The following is a 21,468-nucleotide window of genomic DNA, read 5'->3' as shown; positions in this document are numbered from 1 at the left end:
TCTGACCTCTGTTTCAGATGTGTTCTGTCCCCCCCCCCCCCCTCCCCCCCTTCCTCCCTCTCTTCCTCTCTCTACAGGATGGGCAGGGCCGCTCCCAGAATTCTCTGAAACTTTGAGACTCTCAATCTGCTGCTGGAGTACTACCAGTACACACAGACTTACTACACAAACTGCAGAGGAAGCAATTCATTAGGAACTACATCTTCTACTACCTGGGATACTTCTCATTTTATCAGCAGAACCTCCGATACTACTGCAGAAAGTACTTCATCTTCTTCAGAAACTCACAGGACTACAGGAAAGCAAGGGATTTCCTGAACCTGAGACCTCAACATTGATATGATGAAGATCGCAGATTAGGCTGGACCAGAGCCAGAGCCAGAGCCAGAGCCAGGACAAAGCCAAAGCCAGGACAAAGCCAGAACTAGCATTAGGACAAAGCCAGAACCAGAAAAAGGACAAAGCCAGAAATCGAATCAGTGTAAAACCACTACAGGGGAAGAGCCAGAACTGAAGCAGGAGAATCAGGACGTGTCCCTGGAAACAACAATCAAAGCCAGAAAAACAAACAGAGCTAGAACCAAAACACCACCACCGGAAGACCAGAGCCAGTGCCAAACCAGGCCAGTGCGAATCCTCAGGACCAGCCCGGCCCAAGACAGACCAGCAGAAACCAGTAAAGGCCTGTGGAACAGTTTGATGGGACTGCTGACAGGTAAACCTGCAGCCTCAGCTGGACCACAGAACACATTCATTCAGTTTCCTCTTCCTGTTTCAGGAATTACGAGTTTTGAGAGTTAAAAGGTTTTTTGGTCTGGAAATATTCTCTAACTCTCTAATCTAATTCCTTAAAATCAAGGTAATTAAGATGATTTGAGGCCCAATTTTCCAAAAGTCCAGATATTCTGTTTTTCATCTCATTGTTCTGTATTTATGAGGTTTGTTTAGATTGTATTTGACGTCCTAACACATTTTTAAAAAGTACAATTTCATTATTTTTTTTATAGTACACTTTTGAGATAATACTTATTTATAGTCTTTTGTATATTTGTATTTATAAAGCATCTGATCATCCAAAGACACATACAAGCTGTCCGCCATTTCTTCGTTGCATTGTGGGACAATAGTAACTTAGTAACGGTAATAACGGATCGTATGCAGTACACCTATGCAACCCAATATAAGGCACTGTACTGTATAAGGTTCTGTATTCGTACAAAGTTGACCCCAATGTGTGCCGTTTAACACAAAAGCTGTTTGAATATCTATTTTGTGTGCAGTTGGGACACCAAAGAGGTTGGTTTGGATCATTTGCTCCTAGAACTTGTGTGTATTACTTGGTGTATTAGTCGAGAACCAGTTTCGTGAGAACTGGGGGAGGGGCTGGTATCCATTTGGTTGAAGCTGCCGGCTTGTTTGTCAGTATTTCTGGTGTAACTTTGATCTAATCAGCAGCGAAAATGAACTAATGACAGCGGGAACGAGCAGAACTTTAAATTAGGACGAAACCTCCATGATGGATAAGTGGACAGGAAGCTTGTCTGCAGTCTTAAAGGAGCAGAACGGCCCCCCCCCCCGAAGGACATGTACATTTATCAGGCTGCTGTAGTGCCACCTATTGAAGAGACAGAGAGGGAGCTGAGCTGTGAGGGGCGAGGTCGACTGACAGAAAGCGACATCAGGTAGATCTGATTTTAATGGGAACTGCGAAAACTGTTCCAGTGCGTTGCCATAGCAACAGTGCACACATAGATCGGGAGGCATTTTTTTAAACACACACACACACACACACACACACTCACACACACACACACACACACACACACACACACACACACACACACACACACACACACACACACACACACACACACACTCAGAGTGACAGTGAGGTTAGCACAGGATTCCCTGCTATTCCAGTTTCTATGACAACTCACACCCCCCCTCTCTGTCTGTCTGTCTCTCCCCTTCCTTTTACTTTTCATGTTGCCATTTATGCTAATTAACAGTTAATTACAAAGCAGAAAAATACACAGTAATATAAGTTTCATACTTTGATGACATGTCTACTCATATGAATAAAACAACAAATATTGGCTGTAAAGATTGTACATATATGGAAAATGTAATCTAAACATATATGAAGAATTCAATACTGTTTAAGAAACTGCTTAATATTGTCGGCCAGTCATATGAACAGTCCATTGACTATGTTATGTTGTAGTAGCAGTACTGGCACTACAGCAACTATTGTAAAATAATTAACAGCGTAGTACTGCCTTAGGTTATAGTAAGATATTACTAGTACAGGTTGACATTTTAGTGACACAACAATGATCTGGTTGGTTACAGTTCTCTTCTTATAGCCTTATGTGTGTGTGTGTGTGTGTGTGTGTGTGTGTGTGTGTGTGTGTGTGTGTGTGTGTGTGAAGCTTTGTTCACAGTAAAAAACAGGAAATGATGTAACATCCTGAGGACATTAGAGAAGGTGGAGGTCAGTCTGAATATATCAGGTTTCAGCTTTAGAGGAAAACTCAGATTGTTCGTCTTCCTGTTGAAATCTGTCTCCTTGGTGACAGTGTGATAGATAGATTGATAGTTAGATTGATAGATAGATAGATAGATAGATAGATAGATAGACAGATAGATAGATAGATAGATAGATAGATAGATAGATAGATAGATAGATAGATAGATAGATAGATAGATAGATGATGTCAGCAGGCTTTCTGTCCGTCCGCTTGTCTCTTCGCAGGTTTGGACGAGCACACTGACATGAAGCGTCAATTTGCTGGTGTTGACTCGGCCTGGTGCAGCTGATCAAATATACTGGTTAAGTCCCGTTGTTCAGCTTTCTGCTGGCCATTGGGAATGGAATACAAACCCACAAAATAGATCCACTGTTTTCTGATTATTCCTAATTGATTTTTCAATATGGTATCTAGGGAGCTACTGCATGGTTGCGGAGGTGCCCTATGGTGCCAAGTTGCTGACATAGACTGAGGTTGTAATTATTATAATCAGGCATTTGCAGGTGATTGCAAACATCTATGGAGTGACATGAATAAGCAGCTGCCAGGATGGTTTCTATAGGGCGTGGAGTGGTTGCTAGGGTATAAATAGTTGGTTGCTAAGGCTTTGTTAAGGTGTTGGGGTGTTCACGGTTAATTGCCTGGTTGGTGGATTCTGTGCTTGCTGTAGTTGTTTTGGTGTTACAAGTTGACAGCTAAGATATTTGTTGTAGATGCAATGGAGTTACAAGGTGGTTGTGAAGGTTGTTATTGTTATTTTATTGGGCTTATTTGTGTTGTGATAACTGTAAACAACTGTGTGTATGTGTGTGTGTGTGTGTGTGTGTGTGTGTGTGTGTGTTAGCCACATGCCTCTGAGTCCGGCTGCTGACACCAAACATGATCGCCCGCGGCAACAGGCGGTTACGAACGGCAACCCAACAGGCTCTGCTGTTGCCAGGGACGATGATGAAGAGGACACGCCCCCTGGAAACAGCATTGTCGTCCGCATTGGCATCCCGGACCTGCAGCAAACAGTAACACACACACACACACACACACACACACACACACACACACACACACACACACACTGTATTTTAAACTCATGAACCAAATCTCAAGAGAAACAGAGGACAAAAGAATGAAATAATAATGAAGGAAGACAAATCCCTGTCTCTTTTTGTCCATGTCTCTGTTTCACTGTGCCTTCGTCTCTCTCTCTCTCTCTCTCTCTCTCTCTCTCTCTCTCTCTCCCTCGCTCTCTCCGTCTCTCTCTGTTCCCACCCCCATCAGAAGTGTTTGCGGTTGGACCCGGACTTGCCGGTGTGGACCAGTAAGCAGAGGGTTCTGGTCACGCTGACTCAGTCTCTGTCAGACGTGTTGAACTACGGCCTCTTCCAGCCAGCGTTTAACGGTCGAGCTGGAAAGTTTCTGGATGAGGAGCGTCTGCTTAAGGACTATCCTCTTCCTCCGATCACCCCTATCCCATACCTCGAAGTACGTCACCGAGTCTGCAGACTAAACTTACACAGGTCTTAGTTCAGCTCTGGCAGCTGAATGCAGACAACAATAACCTACCTTCCCAAAAATACGGCCTGGACCACAGCTTGGCCTGGTTTGGCCTTGTGAGAACTGTGGTTCAATCAGTCACAAATCCTGATCTTCATCTCAAATCACCAACCTCAAATAATTGTGAAGGAACTTTCATCAGCTTATCACTGCCATAATGCATATTAAAATCATTAATATGCTAACATATGTATTAACAATGTGTGCGATCATCTTTAGCATATTCAGTTCAATTCAAGGCAGTTTTCCATCTACTGTAAACCTGTTGATTTCTGGAGTGTAATTACACCTACATCCTCATGGGGCGCTAGAACGGACACATTTTCACATGTGAGGAGAGAATGATTGTGGCTCAAACCTCTGTTTTTTTCTGTGTCAACAGTTTCGTTATAAAAGGAGAGTTTACACACAGAGCTATGTGGATGACAAACAGCTGGCCAAGCTACACACTAAGGTCCACACACACACACTGTAACATCAATAACAATACACTAAGTAAATGAAGAATCTTTGATCGTTCACATGTTTGTTAGCTTACTTGAAATCCTTTCTTGTTTTTAACCAGTAACTTCAAGTTGTAGTAACTTCTAAGACAGAAATAGAACCTGTCACCTTGGTACTCAGTCATTGATTAGCAGCTATCAGTGTTGGCTATCACAGCCTGCTCAGCCTGGGGATGATGCTGCTGTCTGAGTTTGGGCTGTGAATAAATAAAGAATGTGATTGTTTCAGGCTAATCTGAAACGTTTCATGGAGCATGTTCATCAGAAGAACGTGGAGAAGGTTTCCAAATGGTTGGAAAAAGGTTTGGACCCAAACTTCCATGATTCGGACACTGGGGGTGAGAGCACATACAAGACACTACGCATCCATGACGTACCATGTGTCGCGTGGTGTGTTTAATGCGTGTTGTGTGTGTGTGTATGTGTGTTCTCAGAGTGTCCTCTGACTCTGGCGGTGCAGTTAGAAGAAAGCTGTGAGCTTATTAAAGTCATTCGCAGTGGAGGAGCTCACCTGGACTTTAGGACAAGAGACGGCATCACGGCTCTGCACCGTGCTGTCCTCTGCAGGAACAGCGCCGCCCTCTCTGTGAGAACAACACACTACAACATTTAATGATTGATGACCAGGTCCTCTAAAAGCTCCTCTCTTTGACCCTGAATCCTCTGTATGTTGTCATGGATCTCTGTCCTATAGTAACTATGACCTTTGACCCTGAACCCTCTATAGGTTATCATGGATCTCTATCCTATAGTAACATGACCCGTGACCCTGAATCCTCTGTATGTCGTCATGGATCTCTGTCCTAGAGTAACTTCTGGATGCCCTCTCACCCTTCTCTGTTGCTCTGGTCCCCAGACCCTGCTGGACCTTGGAGCGTCTCCAGACTACAAAGACAGCAGAGGTTTGACTCCTCTCTACCACTCTGCCATGGTGGGCGGCGCCCCCTACTGCTGTGAGCTGCTGCTGCAGGATCATGCCACCATAGGTACACAGCAGCACAAACAAGGAAGCCTGCAAGGCTGTGGAATTAACTCACTTTGAGATAATGTGATAATATTGCAGTATTTATGAAATAATAAAGGATCAGAGGATTAAAATGTACTCACATCAAATATTCACACCAGACGAGGATTATTATGACCAACTATCAGAATCGCAGGCAGGTCGGACAAGTTTCAAGTTAACCTTTACATTTCAAGTTAATTGTAACAAGTGAGCTCTGAGACTCAACATAAATCAAAGATCAAATCCTTGCTGCTACAAATAAAACAGTGTTAAAATTCACACAAAAATGGCCTGTACATTGTGATTGTCCAAAGTGCAAGCACAAGTACTTTTCCATAAAGTATACTACCTAAAGTGTCGGTACAGTACTACCAGGTTATAAATCCAAAAGGTCAAAGGTCAGCAGAGTCAAAGGTGTAAACATGACGTGGGATTGGCTGTTTGCTGTGTGTGTGTAGCCGATAACATCATTAACGTCATTAAACATAACGATTATTTCCATTCTTCCTTCTGTCTTGTTTCTGTTGTGAGAAACTCTTTCATTGAAAATCTTGTTGTCATGGTAACAGGGATGACTGACGAGAATGGGTGGCAGGAAATCCACCAGGTGAGAGAGAGACACACACACACACACACACACACACACACACACAAATGACTGGGATAGCAAGTTCACGCTACGTATAATTACGATGTTTGTGTGCGGTGTGTGTGTGTAGGCATGTCGCTATGGCAACGTGCAGCACTTGGAGCACCTGCTGTTCTACGGAGCTGACATGAGTTCCCAGAATGCATCAGGAAACACTGCACTGCACCTCTGCGCTCTTTACAACCAGGTAACACACACACACACACACACACACACACACACACACACACACACACACAATCAAAACCACACACTGACAAAATACACAGAAATCTATATACAGCGTATATAGATACAAAATGCACCATCATTTCTAATCCGTTTCTCATTTATTAAAGGACAAAATGTTTCCCTGTAATTAATTTACTTTATGTTGATCTGAAATCAGCCCGTTTTTCTTGATAAGTGGGATCTCACAATGTGTTATTATTTATGCTCTTAGCTGTTGGTTTTGGAAGGAAATGCGCTTACGATTTCTTGTGACCTGAAGTTCTTTTATCTACCTTTGTTGAACGCACTTATTGGAAGTCGCTTTGGATAAAAGCGTCTGCTAAATGACCGTAATGTAATGTAATGTATTTTGCAGGACAGCTGTGCCAGAGTGCTGCTGTTCAGAGGAGCCAACAAGGACATTAAGAACTACAACAACCAGACAGCGTTTCAGGTAGACAACCACACAAACGTCCACACGCAAACATCTTGACCCCATGCAACAAATCTCACAATGTGTGTGCGTTTGTGTGTGTGTGTGTGTGTGTGTGTATGTGTGTGTAGGTGGCAATCATTGCTGGGAACTTTGAACTGGCAGAAATCATCAAAATACACAAAACATCAGACGTTGGTGAGTGTTGCATGTTTGCATCTTCTGTTGTACATCACATGGACGATGTAACTCTGACAGCCAGTGTATTGGAATTATAATTTGGTTATGTTTGTTTATTTTTGAAGTCAACTTCCTGTTAAGTTGACAATGAGTTTGAAAGATAAGAAACCCTATCTCAGTGCAAAGGACGTGAAAGTGGAGTCCATCGCTGTAGAAATGAATTAGTTCAGTTAGACGTAGAAGTTGTGAACGTTGTATAAATGGTATGGTTGCTTGTGCTCACATTTAGCATCATAACTGCTAGAATTTAACTCTGTACGTGTTTGTGTGTGTGTGTGTGTGTGTAAATGTGTGTATTCATGCACAAGTAGTCCCTTTCAGAGAAACTCCATCCTTCACCAAGCGCCGCAGAGTGGGTGGGGCCAGGATGCCAGCTGGCAACGGCCTGTCTTCTCCGCGCTCTCTGATTCGTTCAGCAAGCGACAACGCACTGGAAAGCCCAGCCTCCTCCCCTGGCCCCTCCCTCCAGAGTTTGGAGACGCATCACGATACACATACACACTCGCTACGGCGACACACACGCCGGCTCAGGTACAATTGGACCTGTCTCTCCCTGACCTGTCACTTCCTGACCTGTCACTCCCTCACCTGTGACTCCCTCACCTGTCTCTCCCTGATCTGTCACTCCCTCACCTCTCTTTCCATCACCTGTGTCTCCCTGACCTGTCTCTCTCACTGACCTGTCTCTCTCCCTCACCTGTCTCACTCCCTGACCTGTCTCTCTCACTGACCTATCACTCTAACTGACCTGTCTCTCTCTTTCTCTCTCTCTCTCTCTCTCTCTCTCTCTCTCTCTCTCTCTCTCTCTCTCTCCCTGGTCTCTCTGTCTCTTCCTGCAGCCCGAGCGGTGGAGGTCACACAGAGTTGAGCCCTCCCTCTTCCCCTCCCCTCACACCCCAGATGAGGAAGAGGAGGCTGTACAGCGCTGTGCCTGGACGCACCTTCATAGCCACGCGCTCCCACGTTCCACAGGGGACCGGAGAAATCCAGCTGCACCGAGGAGAGAGGGTCAAAGGTCAGACATGACACACACTCAGGTCAAAGACAGAGAGACCACAGTTAGTGTGGTTAGTAGGTGTCTGTTCTGGTGTACGCAGTGTTTAGTGGTTGCTATGGTGACAAGAATTATTGCAGGAATATTGTTGCTTTTAGGTGTTAAAGAAGGGCTGATGCTAGGGGGTTGCTAGGGAATTCTGGTTGGTTACTAAGACTCAGCAGGTAAAGTTAACCAATATTTATGTTTGAGGTTTTAAAATGCTGCATATGATTTATACTGTATTGACTGCTATCTATTATAATGAATATGAGGACGACTTTGTTTGAAAACTGCAGGAGCTCTGCTGTGGGTTTCATACTCGTTGCAGGTGCAGATGTTCCACCGCTGGCTGAGGCTGCATAGGTTTCGCTGGTAGCATTGGGACTAGCAGCAGCATTAGTATGCAGCTGGTAATCAGGCAGCTCCTCTACTACACTGTACCTCTTCTCCAGCTGATGCTACTGCTTGCTAGTTCTGGTTTTCTGATTGACCCTGAAACAGGGTTCACAGCCACAGAGACTGAGCTGTGTGTGAGTGAGGTGAATGGATGTATACATGTGTTGTGGCTCTGCAGTGCTTTCTATTGGTGAAGGAGGATTCTGGGAAGGAAATGTTAAAGGAAGAACGGGCTGGTTTCCTGCTGACTGTGTGGAGGAAGTCCAGATGAGACAGTACGACCCAAGGCTGGGTAAGTATTCATACACACAAGATGCAGCATATGTACACACATACCAGAAACATTGATATAAAATCTGATGTGTACAAGTGGTTATACTGCAGTATACATCATAATCTGGAGTATATAATGTATAATACAAAGTGCTGTACAGTATGTGGCCATGTTTGTTTCAGAGACCAGGGAGGATCGCACCAAGAGACTGTTTAGACATTACACTGTTGGTTCCTATGACAACTACACCTCCTACAGGTAATAAGGCCAAACTACACCTCCCACAGGATTGTCTGAAGAGTCTCACACTTCAGCCATGTGACCTTAGTGACTGTTACTTCAACTTCACTTAGCACGTGAAAATTTCTGAAAGCCTTGTTACTGTCATGTGTGTTCGTCAGTGATTACGTCATCGAGGAGAAGGCGGCTGTGCTGCAGAAGAGGGAGAGTGAAGGATTCGGCTTCGTCCTCAGAGGAGCTAAAGGTAGAAGCGGTGAAGAGGATGGAGGGAGCATTGGTGGTGTTTGTGGGTGTAAAGGAGACAAAGAGAAGAAATGTAATGAGGTCTTCCATTCTTCTCTTCCCTTAAATTGTTCCTCTCTCTCTGTGTCCTTCAAGCGGAGACGCCCATCGAGGAATTTGCTCCCACCCCAGCTTTTCCCGCTCTACAATACCTGGAATCAGTCGATCAGGGGGGTGTGGCCTGGAGGGCAGGTCTACGGACCGGAGATTTCCTCATAGAGGTAACAACAGCCTTCCTCGTCATTATATTTATTTTATTTTTCATAAAATAAATGAATTACACACCTGTCTGTCTTCCTGCCCGTCTCTCTGTCCAGGTGAATGGCACTGACGTAGTGAAGGTTGGACACAGGCAGGTGGTGTCTCTGATCAGACAGGGAGGAAGTCAGCTGCTGATGAAGGTTGTATCAGTTTCTCGAAAATCTGATGCCAACCTTATCAGGAAAAAGGGTACAACTGTCTACCTGTGTGTCTGCCTACCTGTGTTTGTGTCCTGATGACTTAGTGATCCACTGATACATTATCTAGCGCCTCCAGCAACCTTCTTACCCTCACGGAACGTAGTTTGGTAATATTAGAGTGTGTATAGCTGAGCCTGATTGGCTGAGTTTGACAAGTCCAAAGTTGGCCCAGTGGATTCAGGAAACAATGTGGCCTTTATTCTGACTATTGTTCCACAAACTTATTTTCCACTGTTTTGCGTATTTGTGTGTGGTTCATGTTGGTGCATTGCAGTTAATTGGGATTGGGATCAGCTTGCAACATCATGCAGATAAATCTATTTTCTGTTAGTATATAGTCATAAGTATGCTCATATTTTTGCACACCTTAAAATACTACACTATGTACAGCAAATTAGCGCACAGAACACACTGCATAGTATAAGTGTGTAGAATGCATTTGAACACAAACTGTGTGATTGGCTCTCGTCTTGTAGCTCCACCCCCTCCCAAACGAGCTCCCAGCACATCATTGACTCTCCGTTCCAAGTCCATGACAGCTGACCTGGAGGAGATAGGTACGCACACGCACACGCACACGCACTCGAACACGCACACGTATACACACACACACACACAGTAACACAAGTTCAGCTGATCTATAGGAGTGCTTGTTGTTGACCTTTGCTCTTTCTGCAGCCAGGAGGAGACGATATGGTGAGTCACATGGCTGCTATGGTGGGAGTTGGATGTGGTGGTCTATGTCATTGTCGTTGTTGTTGTTGGGATGCCACACTGATGATAGCTGTTGTGATTTGTAGGTGTTGTGATGTCACAGTCATGTTGTGGTTTTTATGTTTATATCAAGTGATATTCTGACGTCGCAACACTTTTTTCTTCCTTTTATCACAGTCATTCTTGATAGTGTTAAAGTGATGATGTTAGGTTGTGTTCCATTATGTCGCTTACTCTTTATTCTGTTCATCCCTCCAGAGAAACTGGATGAGATGCTGGTAGGAGGTCCACAGGAAGTAGTTCTTAGGACACGTCCACCAGATGTCGACTTCAGGGCGGCGACGGTCAAACAGAGACCAACAAGTCGACGAATCACACAAGCTGAGATAAATGTAAGAATGCAAACTTACTTAAGAATAAAAAGTTTGATGTCACAGTCTGACTGGAGTTTGTCAGGCTTTAATGACACATGTCTGTGTGTGTAGTCCCTGTTTGAGCGACAGGGTCTGGTTCCCCCCTCAACCTCAGAAAAGAGCACCATGGCTTTACCAAGAGGAATGTCCAGGACCAAGAGCTTTGGTGAGAAACACAGAAAGATGGACAGAGAGAGAGACAGGGAGACAGACAGACACAGACAGCTCAGTTCAATTCCGCGTTGGTTGCGTACAGTTTCATTGTATGTGTTTGTTTACATCTCCATGGTAACAATGGCAGGAACACCAGAGGATGACCGGATCACGGCTCTGATCAGTGAAAATCGGTTTCCACGGAGTTCCTCGCTGACGGACAGCTTCATCCCACCTCCTCCTCAGATGGCCCCACCACCTCCACCCTCTGCCTCCTCTACCTCATCGCTCTTCCTCCTTGACTCCGGGCCACCTCCCTCCTTCCTCCCCCCACCCCCACCGTCTAGAGGGGAGGGGCTCAACCGGTCCAGCTTCAAACCGGGGGCAGAGCCACGACTGCAAGAACTCTCTGATTCGCCAACAAGAAGCCACGCCCACGCAGAGCGACAGAGGAAAGCGAGGTCCATGATCATCCTGCAGGATTCCCCGCCCACGCTGCTGCCCGATGCTCATACCACCACGCACACACTGCACGCAGCCGCACACACATCCACTCTCTCTCTCCACAGCACAAGCCCCGTCCTAGGACACTCACCACTGTCACGTCGTCGGGGACGACCAATAGAAAATCCATATGCTAACGTGGGTCAGCAGGCTCCACCCACGAAACCCCAGAGGAGGAAGTCACCTCTGCTGAAACAACTTCCTGTTGAGGAGCAGGGTTAGCAGTCTGATTCATGATCCATGCTCATAGTTTTAATCAGCCTCAGCTGTATAATGACTGCATAGAATGCTAACAGACTAGCATTTCATCTCAGTGTCTCAGTCTGTTCCATTTCACTGCCAATATCAAATACAGTTAGCTTTAGATCAAACTGGATTCACAGCTGATCCAGAAGTTAGTTGGCTTTGATAGGCAGAGACATACCTACCTGAATATATATATATATGCTGCAGCTCTTTGTCAAAATATTGAATGGGAAAATGTTGAGGTTGCATTGTAATGTTGGTTTGGGCTAACTGTGAAGATGCTAACATGCATGCTAAGATCTTACGTTTTACAGCTGAGGCTGAGAACCTGTTTTACGCTGAGTCTCTTTCCATCTTTTTAACCTCACATCTTTCATTTTCTTACAGGACTTGGAATCAAAGATCATGATCCATCCAAACCAGAAGGGGGCGGCGCCAGCAGTCCCAGCAGGGCAGAGCTGTACCAGCAGCAGGTCCTTTCGGAGCGCGCTCGGGTACAGGGCCGGCGCTCCTCTCTCTTCCTGTCTGTAGAGGGAGCTGGATCAGAACACCAGGCTCCGCTTCTCCTCACTCAGAGCCATTCTATGGACGACCTCGGGGAGCTGCCTCCCCCTGCCCCTGTCCTGTCACCCTCACCGACGCCTCACACCTTCCTCCACCCACTGACAGGGAAACCTCTTGGTAAGTCTGACCTGTGACCTCTGACCTCAGCATATACTGTCACAATCTTACATCATTTCCTGTAGGGCCTAAAATGTGGCCCAGTCTGGTCTGATTTGATTTAGTCTGCGCTGGCCTGGTCTAGCCAGCTCACCAAACTTAAATTTTAGTAGTCGATACCAACCAGTGACAATTCTTGATCCAAACTTGATACCACGATAAGATCAGTCATTCATTATTACAATAAAATCTATCTAAAACTGTCCTGTTTACTTGTTTCTATTCATTGTCTCATCAGACCCCTCCTCTCCGCTCGCCCTGGCACTTGCTGCTCGAGAACGAGCACTTACTGCCCGCACGCCCAGCCCTGAGCCTCGAGCCAAACACTCCTCTGCTTCTGCCACCCCCACTCTCACCCCAGCTGCCAGCCCAGATGGCCGTCAAAGGCGCACACCCATCGCCACCCCGCAGAGCAGCCCAGAGCCACGATCAAAGCGCACCACCCCTCAGACCAGCCCTGAGCAGCGCACCAAGCGCACCACTCCACAGACCAGCCCTGAGCTGAGGCATAAACGGATAACCCCGCCCCTTTTCCCAGACGGACAGGTGGAACGTCCAGAAACGGAAGGAGGAGTGACATCACCGGCTGGCCCCTCCCCGGAACGCTGGAGACCTACACCCTTGCCAGCCCTGGCCAATGAAAGCCACGCTGCTCTGATTGACAGGCGCAGGAGTCTTACAGTTGGCAGTTCAGAAGAAGAAGGCGGGGCTTATACAGTGACTCTTCCACCTGCATTACTATCATCCAGCGATGAAGAGACGAGGGAGGAACTTCGCAGAATTGGCCTGGTGACTCCGCCTCCTGGGTTTTCCTGTTCCACTGCGCCCCCTCCTCCCTCTTCCCTCACCTTGACCTCACGGCGAGGAGGGGAAGGAGGTGGGGGAGAGAGCGGGCCTGACCCGCTGGGGAGACGAGCAGATGAGGAAGAGGGTGGTGATGAGCTGGCCCGTGACAGCTCTTCGTCTCCCAGCTCGCTTCCACCATCCATTACCCTGGCCTCACCTCCTGACCCTTCTTCCCCCTCCTCCCCACCTGCAACTCACCCGTCCCCCTCCTCCACTACCTCCACTACCTCCCCATCCCCCATCAAGCCCCGCCTACGCTCCCCAATTGGCCGGGGTCGCACAGCGCTCCGGGATCCGCTGCTGAAGCAGTCGTCAGACAGTGAGCTCCTCCCGTCTTTTGCATCTGCCTCCCCCTCCTCCCCACTCTCCTCCTCCCCCACTGGCTGTGGTCGCCAGCCGCGCTATCTGTTCCAGAGGCGGTCCAAGCTGTGGGGTGGTGGGGATGACCGTGGCGAGGAAAGGCGAGGCATCAGTCCAGACGAAGGGCGTCCAGCAGCTCTGGGATCTCAGGGGGTGGGGTCAGCTGTGGAATTGACCAGCCGCTCGGCGTCAGCTCTGGAGCTGAGCGGCAGGGCGGGGTCCGGACTGGATCTGGCCAATCGACTGCAGCTGCTCAATAAAGATAGTCACTCTCTGGGGGAGGAGCCAAGTCCCCTCGACCCCGGGCGGAGGTCACCAGTAGGAGGCGCAAGGTACGGCCAGTTATACCGTAAATACTCGAGTACTTCTGACTGATACTGGTACAGTGTGTGTGTGAGTGCGTGCGTGCGTGCGTCCGTCCGTGCGTGCGTGCGTGCGTGTGTGTGTTGTAACAGTGTTCTCTGTGTTGTTGCAGATGTGTGGACAGTGGCGAGAGTAAATCGTAGGTTTTAATCTCCTGGTAAACATTTCTCGTTATTGCTAATAAATGAGAGCAGCTGGTTTTGTTAGTAAACAGCTCTTAACTAAAAATCTTTAACTATAACTAACTACTGACAACTAGCAGCTTGTTTATACAATTTTTTAACTTCAAAAGAGGCTGCACTATTACGAAATGGTTTAATCCTCATCAAACTGTGGTTTGCTGATGCTAGCATGCTAAATACAGCGCAACATGCTAATATTGTTACAACCTTTAATATGCTAACATATTAATATGATTTATTAACATGCATACAGCTACTGTTATTACACAAATTACATAACATGCCAGCATTATGTTACATTATCTTGTGTTCGGATTAGATTAAACGCTCAGCAAAGACAGATTGGAGTTTGTTATATTATATTGTTGTTATGTTGCTGGTATTTAATCAAGATCCCGAGATCATTGGGGTTCTTGTGGGGACCACAGTGGACTACTGGACAAATTGATAGATGTCTCTGTCTGTTTGGCCATGATGCTAACTAGGCTCAAAACTTCACACAAATGCATTTCTAATGTTGTCTGTTGGTATCGACGATGTCACTGAACACATGTTCGGTGTGTTGCAGGTTATTCTCCAGTCTAGGTGAACTTCACACTATCTCCCAGCGAGGATTTGGTGCCAGTTACACTGTACGACCAGGAAGTCGGTACCCTGTCACCCGTCGAAGCCCCTCCCCTTCTCCTTCCCCTTCTGATAGATCAGTAGGGTTAGGCTCCTCCCCCTCCCCCTGCTCGGAAAGGCCTGATCTGAGCTCAGGGCGTGGCCTAACCATCCTGAAGTCATCTAGTCTTAGTCTCCCTTCAGAACCAAAGGAAGTTCGCTTCGTGATGCGAAGTGCCAGCGCTCGAACCCGATCCCGTTCTCCCTCACCATCACCCCATGCCTCGCCATGCCCCTCCCCAGTTCTCAGTGCCCCCCTGCTGGCCCTTCGGCCCTGGAGGCAGAGGCCCCTCAACCTGTGGAACAAATATGACGTGGGCGACTGGCTGGAGAGCGTGGGATTGGCCGAACACCGCCAGCGCTTCCAGGACCACGAAATCGAAGGCTCCCACCTGCCAGCTCTCACCAAGGAGGACTACGTGGAGCTAGGTGTCACCAGACTTGGACATCGCATCAACATAGAGCGGGCACTCCGACAGCTGCTGGACGGTTCCACTTGACCCTTCACCTCTGACTGCTGACCTCTAGGAATCGTAAACTGTGACCTCATGGGGTTGGCGGTCTCCTCCAGTAGGTTTATCTTTGAAGTAACTGGATATTTTAAATTGATAGTCAGATGATTTTACAAAATCTTATGATTTTCTGTGAAATTACGTCTTAACTCTGCCCCCTTGATGTTGTTCCTTTCTAAGTTGTGTCATTGTGTAGATTTTTGTACTTCTTTTCAGCTCTGTAGGTCTTTGAATGGACCCTTACAGGTCCATGAACACACGTTAAAGCCTCTAAAAGCTCCTCTACCTGAGGTCAAAGTTTAGTTACATACCAAATTTGTTCACCGTTGCCTCACAAAGTGTTGTCCTTTGATCTTTGACCCTGAACCCTCTGTATGTTGTCATGGATCTCTATCCTATAGTTACTATGACCTTTGACCCTAAACCCTCTGTATGTTGTCATGGATCTCTATCCTATAGTAACTTCCTGGTGCCTTCTCTTATCAGTCAGCAACTCGTATGATGTAAGTGAATGTTGAGATAGAAGTGCATGCAGGGCGTTGTGAGGACAAAGAGTAGAAGAAGAACATAGATGTGAACCTAGATATGACTAGTTAGCGTCATCATAGCACAACACAGTTCTATTAGTTAATCCAGGAGATACATTTAGCTTGTATTGTGGAGGGAAGAACTTCTATCTTTGAGCTATAGAAGAAGAAACAAAATGGATCTGTAGCCATGACCTGGTTTGGATGGATGTATCCATGATTTGATGCATATAGAGGAGCTTTTAGAGGCTTTAACACATGTTCTTGGATCCATAAGGGTCCATTCAAATACCTACAGACCTGGAAGAGAAGTACATCTATCTACATAATGACACAACTTACAGAGGAACAAACACTGAGACATCAGATCCTTACATTTTGAAAGAAATCACTGAAGTATCACTTTTTACCAACACAGAGCCCAGCTTCATCTGAGCCACATCACTCAACATTTCAGCTCTTTGATCAACAAAGATCAACAAAGGCCGGCAGCACTTTGACCTCTGAGTTCATTTGAGATTTAATGATGTGAAGTCAAGTTTCTTGGTATAGCTCAATATCACACAGAATGGTGGAAATTCATAAAGCACAGATTTAACGCATTCTTAACACAAACACGGGAACTGGCCTCTTTGCAGTGGCTCAGCTGTCATTGGGTCTCACCCCTCACAACATCGAGTCGTTTACATATGTGAGACCAGGGCACTAATTAACATAAGGGAAGCTGTATGAATGAGCTGATGAGCGCATATTTAGCATGTTGCTGTGTGGTTACTGTAATTTATTACATGAGTTATCTCCAATGTCTCAAAGATAAAATAACGCTGGAAAATCAAATGAATACTTCACTTGCGGCTGCTGCATAGCTCCCTTTGCTCCACTACTTGACTTTGGACCCTTATACGTCTCCACACTTCGTCTCTTGTATCCAGTGGCGGGCCATCAGGGCCAGCAAGGCCTTCTCTGCTGGCCTAAACATCATCAGAATATAAATTTAATTTTGATTTATTTTTTCCCCAACTATGTATGAAATATTCCCCGTAGTCTATTCTCTTAATTTCATAGCTTCCGTCTTGGTTGCGCTGCTTCCAGCCTCACAACGAGAGTTGGAGGGAGCTGGGCTTTGTGTTAGAGCTTTTATCCATTCATATTTCAGCCTTAATGTGTTGCCAGGGTCCATGAAATCTGCCCTTAGGCCTTCAGAATCAACTTTGCGGGCGCCTGTAGTTTAAAGTGAACGCAAGCGAAACTGTGGCGTTAACCAATCAGATTTCGAGTTGGCTACTACGGGCCCTTTGGCAGGCGTAGGAAAACGTCAGCACATGGATGTCCTCTTTTTCGAAAAATGGACATCTCTGGAGCCTAGGTGTGAAATGCACGGCCGGCCACTGCTTGTATCCTCTTACACTTCTTCATCAATTATTGCCTTGTGCTGTCACTTTCCTTTTGGTATAGCCGTAACTTCTCCTCTCATTAAATGTTAAATAAATTACTTCTTTATCGACTTGCCTCAAAATCCACCCCGAATCAGGGTAAAAAGCAGTTTGGGATATTTGAGTTTTTCAATTTCAAATTGCGCAAAATGCAGGTAAACGGGATCTATCTAAACCGCGCTATAGATTCAACTTAATGAGTTAAATGAATCTGGACTCAGACCTGCTGTCGGTCTGATCAGGTGAAGCTGATCAAAGAGCTGATCGATTATCTCAGTGAAACGGGTTCACTTTCTCGTCAGCTGGACTGGATCCATTTTCACATCATTCCGGTTTTACAAATATCACTCATGAAAGATTTGTGTTTAAGTTCACGACTCATTTAGAATTTACAAATAAGTAATAATAATGTGTTGGTGGTGATGTAATGAGTTTATAATAGTTTGGAAATGGCTTTGAGTTCCTTATGATTTGACATTGAGCTGAATTTCCAGCTCCTTTTGGAATTCGTGATGATTTGTCAATGAGTGTGACGTGTGTTTCAGGGAGTGCTCAGATCGGATAACCTCTCCGGTTTCTAACCTGCGATATTGAGGGCTCACTGTAGATGGTGCTATCTCTCTAAAGCCATCTGTACAGAAAACACCTTCCTCCTCCATTACTCTGACTCCGTTAAACCTGAACTCTCACCTCTATTTGTAAGCAAGCCCCAACATTCCTGCGTTAAGATACATACGTGTCCTGCATTCCCTCCTGCCAGACATGGGATTTCTTCTGGAAAAGATCTTTTCCAGAGGTTTTAATGAACCGTATGTGTATACTGTATGTCCTCAAACAAAATGCTGGTGAATAAGTGCTTGGACATGTCGGAAATCTTCTCATTAGAGGACTCGTTATAAGACAGAAGACTCATGCTAAGACAGGGAGGACATCATTTGTAATAAGACAGATGACTCTTTAGAAGTTGGAGGGCACTGTAGATGACCAAGGACTCACTGTAAGACAGGGGCTTGGTAGAGGACAGGGAAATCAATGTAAGTCAGGGCTTGGTAGGGGACAGAGGACTCAATGTAAGACAGGCTTGGTAGAGGACAGAGGACTCACTGTAAGACAGGGTCTTGGCAGAAGACAGTTTTTGGTGAAAGTTCCCTAGAATTCCCACTGTTCCATTCCGTGTGCTGAGCTCGGCTAGACATGCAGAACAGGAGAATTTCTCTAAATTCTGGAGTGTTCCATTAATTGGATGTGACATTTTCAGCGTTTGCTCAAGTCCATGACGTGCTGATGTGTTTAACTTCTTCCTCTGAAGCACAAAAACTTTATTGTCTTTTTATTACAAAAGTACATTTATCCTTAATGCTTAACTTTTTCGCAAGCTAGCCAACAGATGAATAAGAGTTTATGTTGTCTTTCAGAAAATACTAACAATTATATTTACGAGATTAGTATCATAGATTCTATTCTGTATGACCGTAGATTCAAACATGCCTTAGCACATATAGTTTATTGTGCAGACGAAGTCGCTCTGATTATTAAGTGTTTATGCAGACAGTATCAGCAAACACACACAGCGCCCCCTGCTGGCCATTTGGTGGTAAGCCAGCTTCCAATCACGTTGAGCCAATCAGTTGGCAGCAGTCAGAAACTTCCAGAGACTGCAGGCTGCAGGCTCATTAAGTAACAGATGGTATTGTATTTATTTATTTATCAACAATAAAATCGAAATCTGATATATTAACGAAACAATTTTATTCATGTTGAGTGTATTCAATCTAAAATAAATGAGCTGCTTCAGTTATCATTTTCAGAAACCCTGTGTTAGCATACCAACATGCTAATTATCATCAAATACTAGCTGTGTCCCAAAAACATACTACAATACAATATAATATAACCTGTGAACGAGTGTAAATAGTGTTATGAATTATGCTGGTAGTTACTACTATGAAATAAACGGAAATAGATTTATGTGTATGATGGATTGACAGTTGATAACATTGGCTTGCTGATGTTGTTAATGTTAATTAACCCTGCTAAAATCTTCTACAAAACAGTTGGACTAGTGAGTAAAAAAGCCGTCAGAATTACTGTTTAGTGGACATTTGGGACACAGCTTCTAATTTTATCACGCTAACTGTAAACATGTAAAGATGCTAACAGGAGCAAGTTAGCAGTAACATTTTAGAAAGGGAAATGAGAACAATTTTCGTATGAGTCAAATGTTATGGAGTTTAAGCAGCTCTTACTGTTTGTATCAATGGAGCAGATATGAAAGTTTTATTTGTATACATCTTAAAGTTTAACAGGTTTAATTCATGTTATGTTATTATTTGTTTATTTCATACCTTGGCTGAGTAGCCTGGGTAATTAAATAAGTATGAGTTCTGGTGTGCTGACAATCTAATGTTACATGTTAACATGGTAATAGATTCTGTTTTGACGTATCTTATAATGAACTAAATGTTAGAAATTATACAGTTTGACCTGCTGGTGGTGCTGTGTGACAAATCACTCACAAATGAAATCAGTCATTACAATTCATGAACATTGTGTTCACATGCTAAAACTTGTCATGTTACGTTGGCATGTTAACATGCTCACAGTTTGCAAACACTGTTACCTTTAGCATGCACATGCAAAGATTACCATGTTAGCCTATAGCCGATAGCATGCTCATGTAACATGCTAACATTAGCATCAACAAGCTAAGTTAGCATCCCCTAAGGCTTATAAATGTCTGAAGCTAATTTTATTAGAATCCATTCAATATTTGTTGGGATGTTTAATTGGATCAGTAGAGTGACGATGCGGAAGACCCGTAATTGACTTGTGGAAATCTGCCCTGCCACCTTGTTACCATGTCGCTTTTTATCGCCTAGTTGATGACAAATCTCTTCGGTGTGAGTGGTGGCAAACAGCTTTAGCATGACTGATGGTGAAGTCACAGCAGGCTGACATGTGATTGGCTCTCAACAACGAATTAAATCCTCCGCCTGAAAAAGAGAAAACGCTCACAAGAAGCCAGGAGCCAAAATGGCCACTGCGCTGTCTTGGACAAACAATGCCTTCACCATGGTAACGTCTCAGCCTTCTCCCGATTGGCAGAGAGGTTGCTGTGTGTTGAGTTATTCTGGTTGATTCCAGTTTTTACAGAGTGTTTGTGGTTTTTGGGTGAGAGTTTGTGTCGCTTTTCTTCCTTTTTCTAAAACAAAATTGACGAAAAACTGAAACTACAATGAAAATTTATAATAAACATTTACAACAAACTGATAGTGTGAGCTTCACTTATACACACACACAAACAGATGCTAAATAAAACCCTGATGAAACAAAGTCATTCAAACACCCCGACCCCCCCCCCCACACACACACGCACACACATTCCTCTTTGTCTCAGATAGAAACTATAAAAGGTTTTAGTTTTGTTTCTTCATTCACTTTGAATACAACAGAAACTTTGCTTTTGACCTATCATTGTTATTTAAAAGTCACCATTCTGCACATGTGGTTACACCAAATTACTATTTGAACTTTGCACAAAAATAAAAACATAACATAAAAATCCTTGTTATATTCTGCACATTCAGATTTATAGATGTTTTCAAAGTTCTGTTTTGAGCTTCTGTGTGTTTTATTACAAATCTATCTTTTTTTTCAACACTCTTTCCACCAGGGGGCGTGGCTAAGCCCACCGTGAATCAAAGACTACACTTAAAGCCCTGCCCCCACAATGAGTGAGCAAAGACCCTGCTGACGACGCTGACCTAGAAAAGAGAAAGTGAAAATCAAAAATTATAGCTGATGCAAAGCTGCCTGGAGTACAGAGGATATATAAATCTGCGTGTCCATTTCTGATCGATTGTAGCCTAACACAGGCTTTCTCTGCTTCAGAAAACATCTACATTAGTGTGTGTCATCTAAAGCGGCACTGTCTTGAGAAACGTGTGTTTGTGTTCAGCTGTACCACTCACACATGAACCTGAACATGTCTTGGGGAAGTCAAACACTGATAAAACTGAA

General features: G+C 44.9%; 1 protein-coding gene across 7 annotated transcripts; it reads left to right on the top strand.

Annotated features, from left to right (window-relative positions):
• The first annotated feature begins 116 nt into the window (after nt 1–116).
• shank3b (SH3 and multiple ankyrin repeat domains 3b) lies at nt 117–21,423 on the top strand. Of its 7 annotated transcripts, XR_012964566.1 has the most exons (27): nt 117–715; nt 3,376–3,547; nt 3,807–4,010; nt 4,465–4,536; nt 4,815–4,923; nt 5,020–5,171; nt 5,442–5,571; nt 6,161–6,198; nt 6,311–6,427; nt 6,827–6,904; nt 7,015–7,081; nt 7,432–7,654; nt 7,963–8,138; nt 8,734–8,847; nt 9,012–9,087; nt 9,231–9,313; nt 9,448–9,572; nt 9,669–9,801; nt 10,289–10,369; nt 10,785–10,918; nt 11,012–11,105; nt 11,241–11,813; nt 12,230–12,523; nt 12,801–14,100; nt 14,244–14,270; nt 14,882–15,546; nt 21,122–21,423. XR_012964566.1 is itself a non-coding variant. In XM_076159867.1 (26 exons), the coding sequence occupies exons 2-26, from the start codon at nt 3,380–3,382 to the stop codon at nt 15,474–15,476; spliced, it is 5,160 nt and encodes a 1,719-aa protein (XP_076015982.1). In that variant the 5' UTR covers nt 117–715; nt 3,376–3,379; the 3' UTR covers nt 15,477–20,434. The 7 variants fall into 7 exon arrangements, 5 of the variants coding, with proteins under 5 accessions (XP_076015982.1, XP_076015981.1, XP_076015984.1 ...); XM_076159867.1 differs by lacking the exon at nt 21,122–21,423 and having other exon boundaries at nt 7,435–7,654; nt 14,882–20,434; XM_076159866.1 differs by lacking the exon at nt 21,122–21,423 and having other exon boundaries at nt 14,882–20,434.
• Nucleotides 21,424–21,468: the final 45 nt, after the last annotated feature.

Source organism: Genypterus blacodes, unplaced genomic scaffold (genome assembly GCF_046128005.1).
Source record: "Genypterus blacodes isolate CSIRO-AG114 ecotype Tasmania unplaced genomic scaffold, CSIRO-AGI_Gbla_v1 ptg000099l_1, whole genome shotgun sequence".
NCBI classification, from domain to species: domain Eukaryota; kingdom Metazoa; phylum Chordata; class Actinopteri; order Ophidiiformes; family Ophidiidae; genus Genypterus; species Genypterus blacodes.
The sequence above is the reverse complement of the archived record's forward strand: the minus strand, read 5'-3'. Positions and strand labels throughout refer to the sequence as shown.

Excerpts from the sequence above, each read along its gene's own strand:
- shank3b (XM_076159866.1), top strand. The coding sequence starts at position 3,380 with ATGCCTCTGAGTCCGGCTGCTGACACCAAACATGATCGCCCGCGGCAA. Across the intron at positions 8,848-9,011 it reads ACAGTACGACCCAAGGCTGG|AGACCAGGGAGGATCGCACC; the intron begins GTAAGTATTCAT and ends TGTTTGTTTCAG. Across the intron at positions 9,573-9,668 it reads CCGGAGATTTCCTCATAGAG|GTGAATGGCACTGACGTAGT; the intron begins GTAACAACAGCC and ends CTCTCTGTCCAG.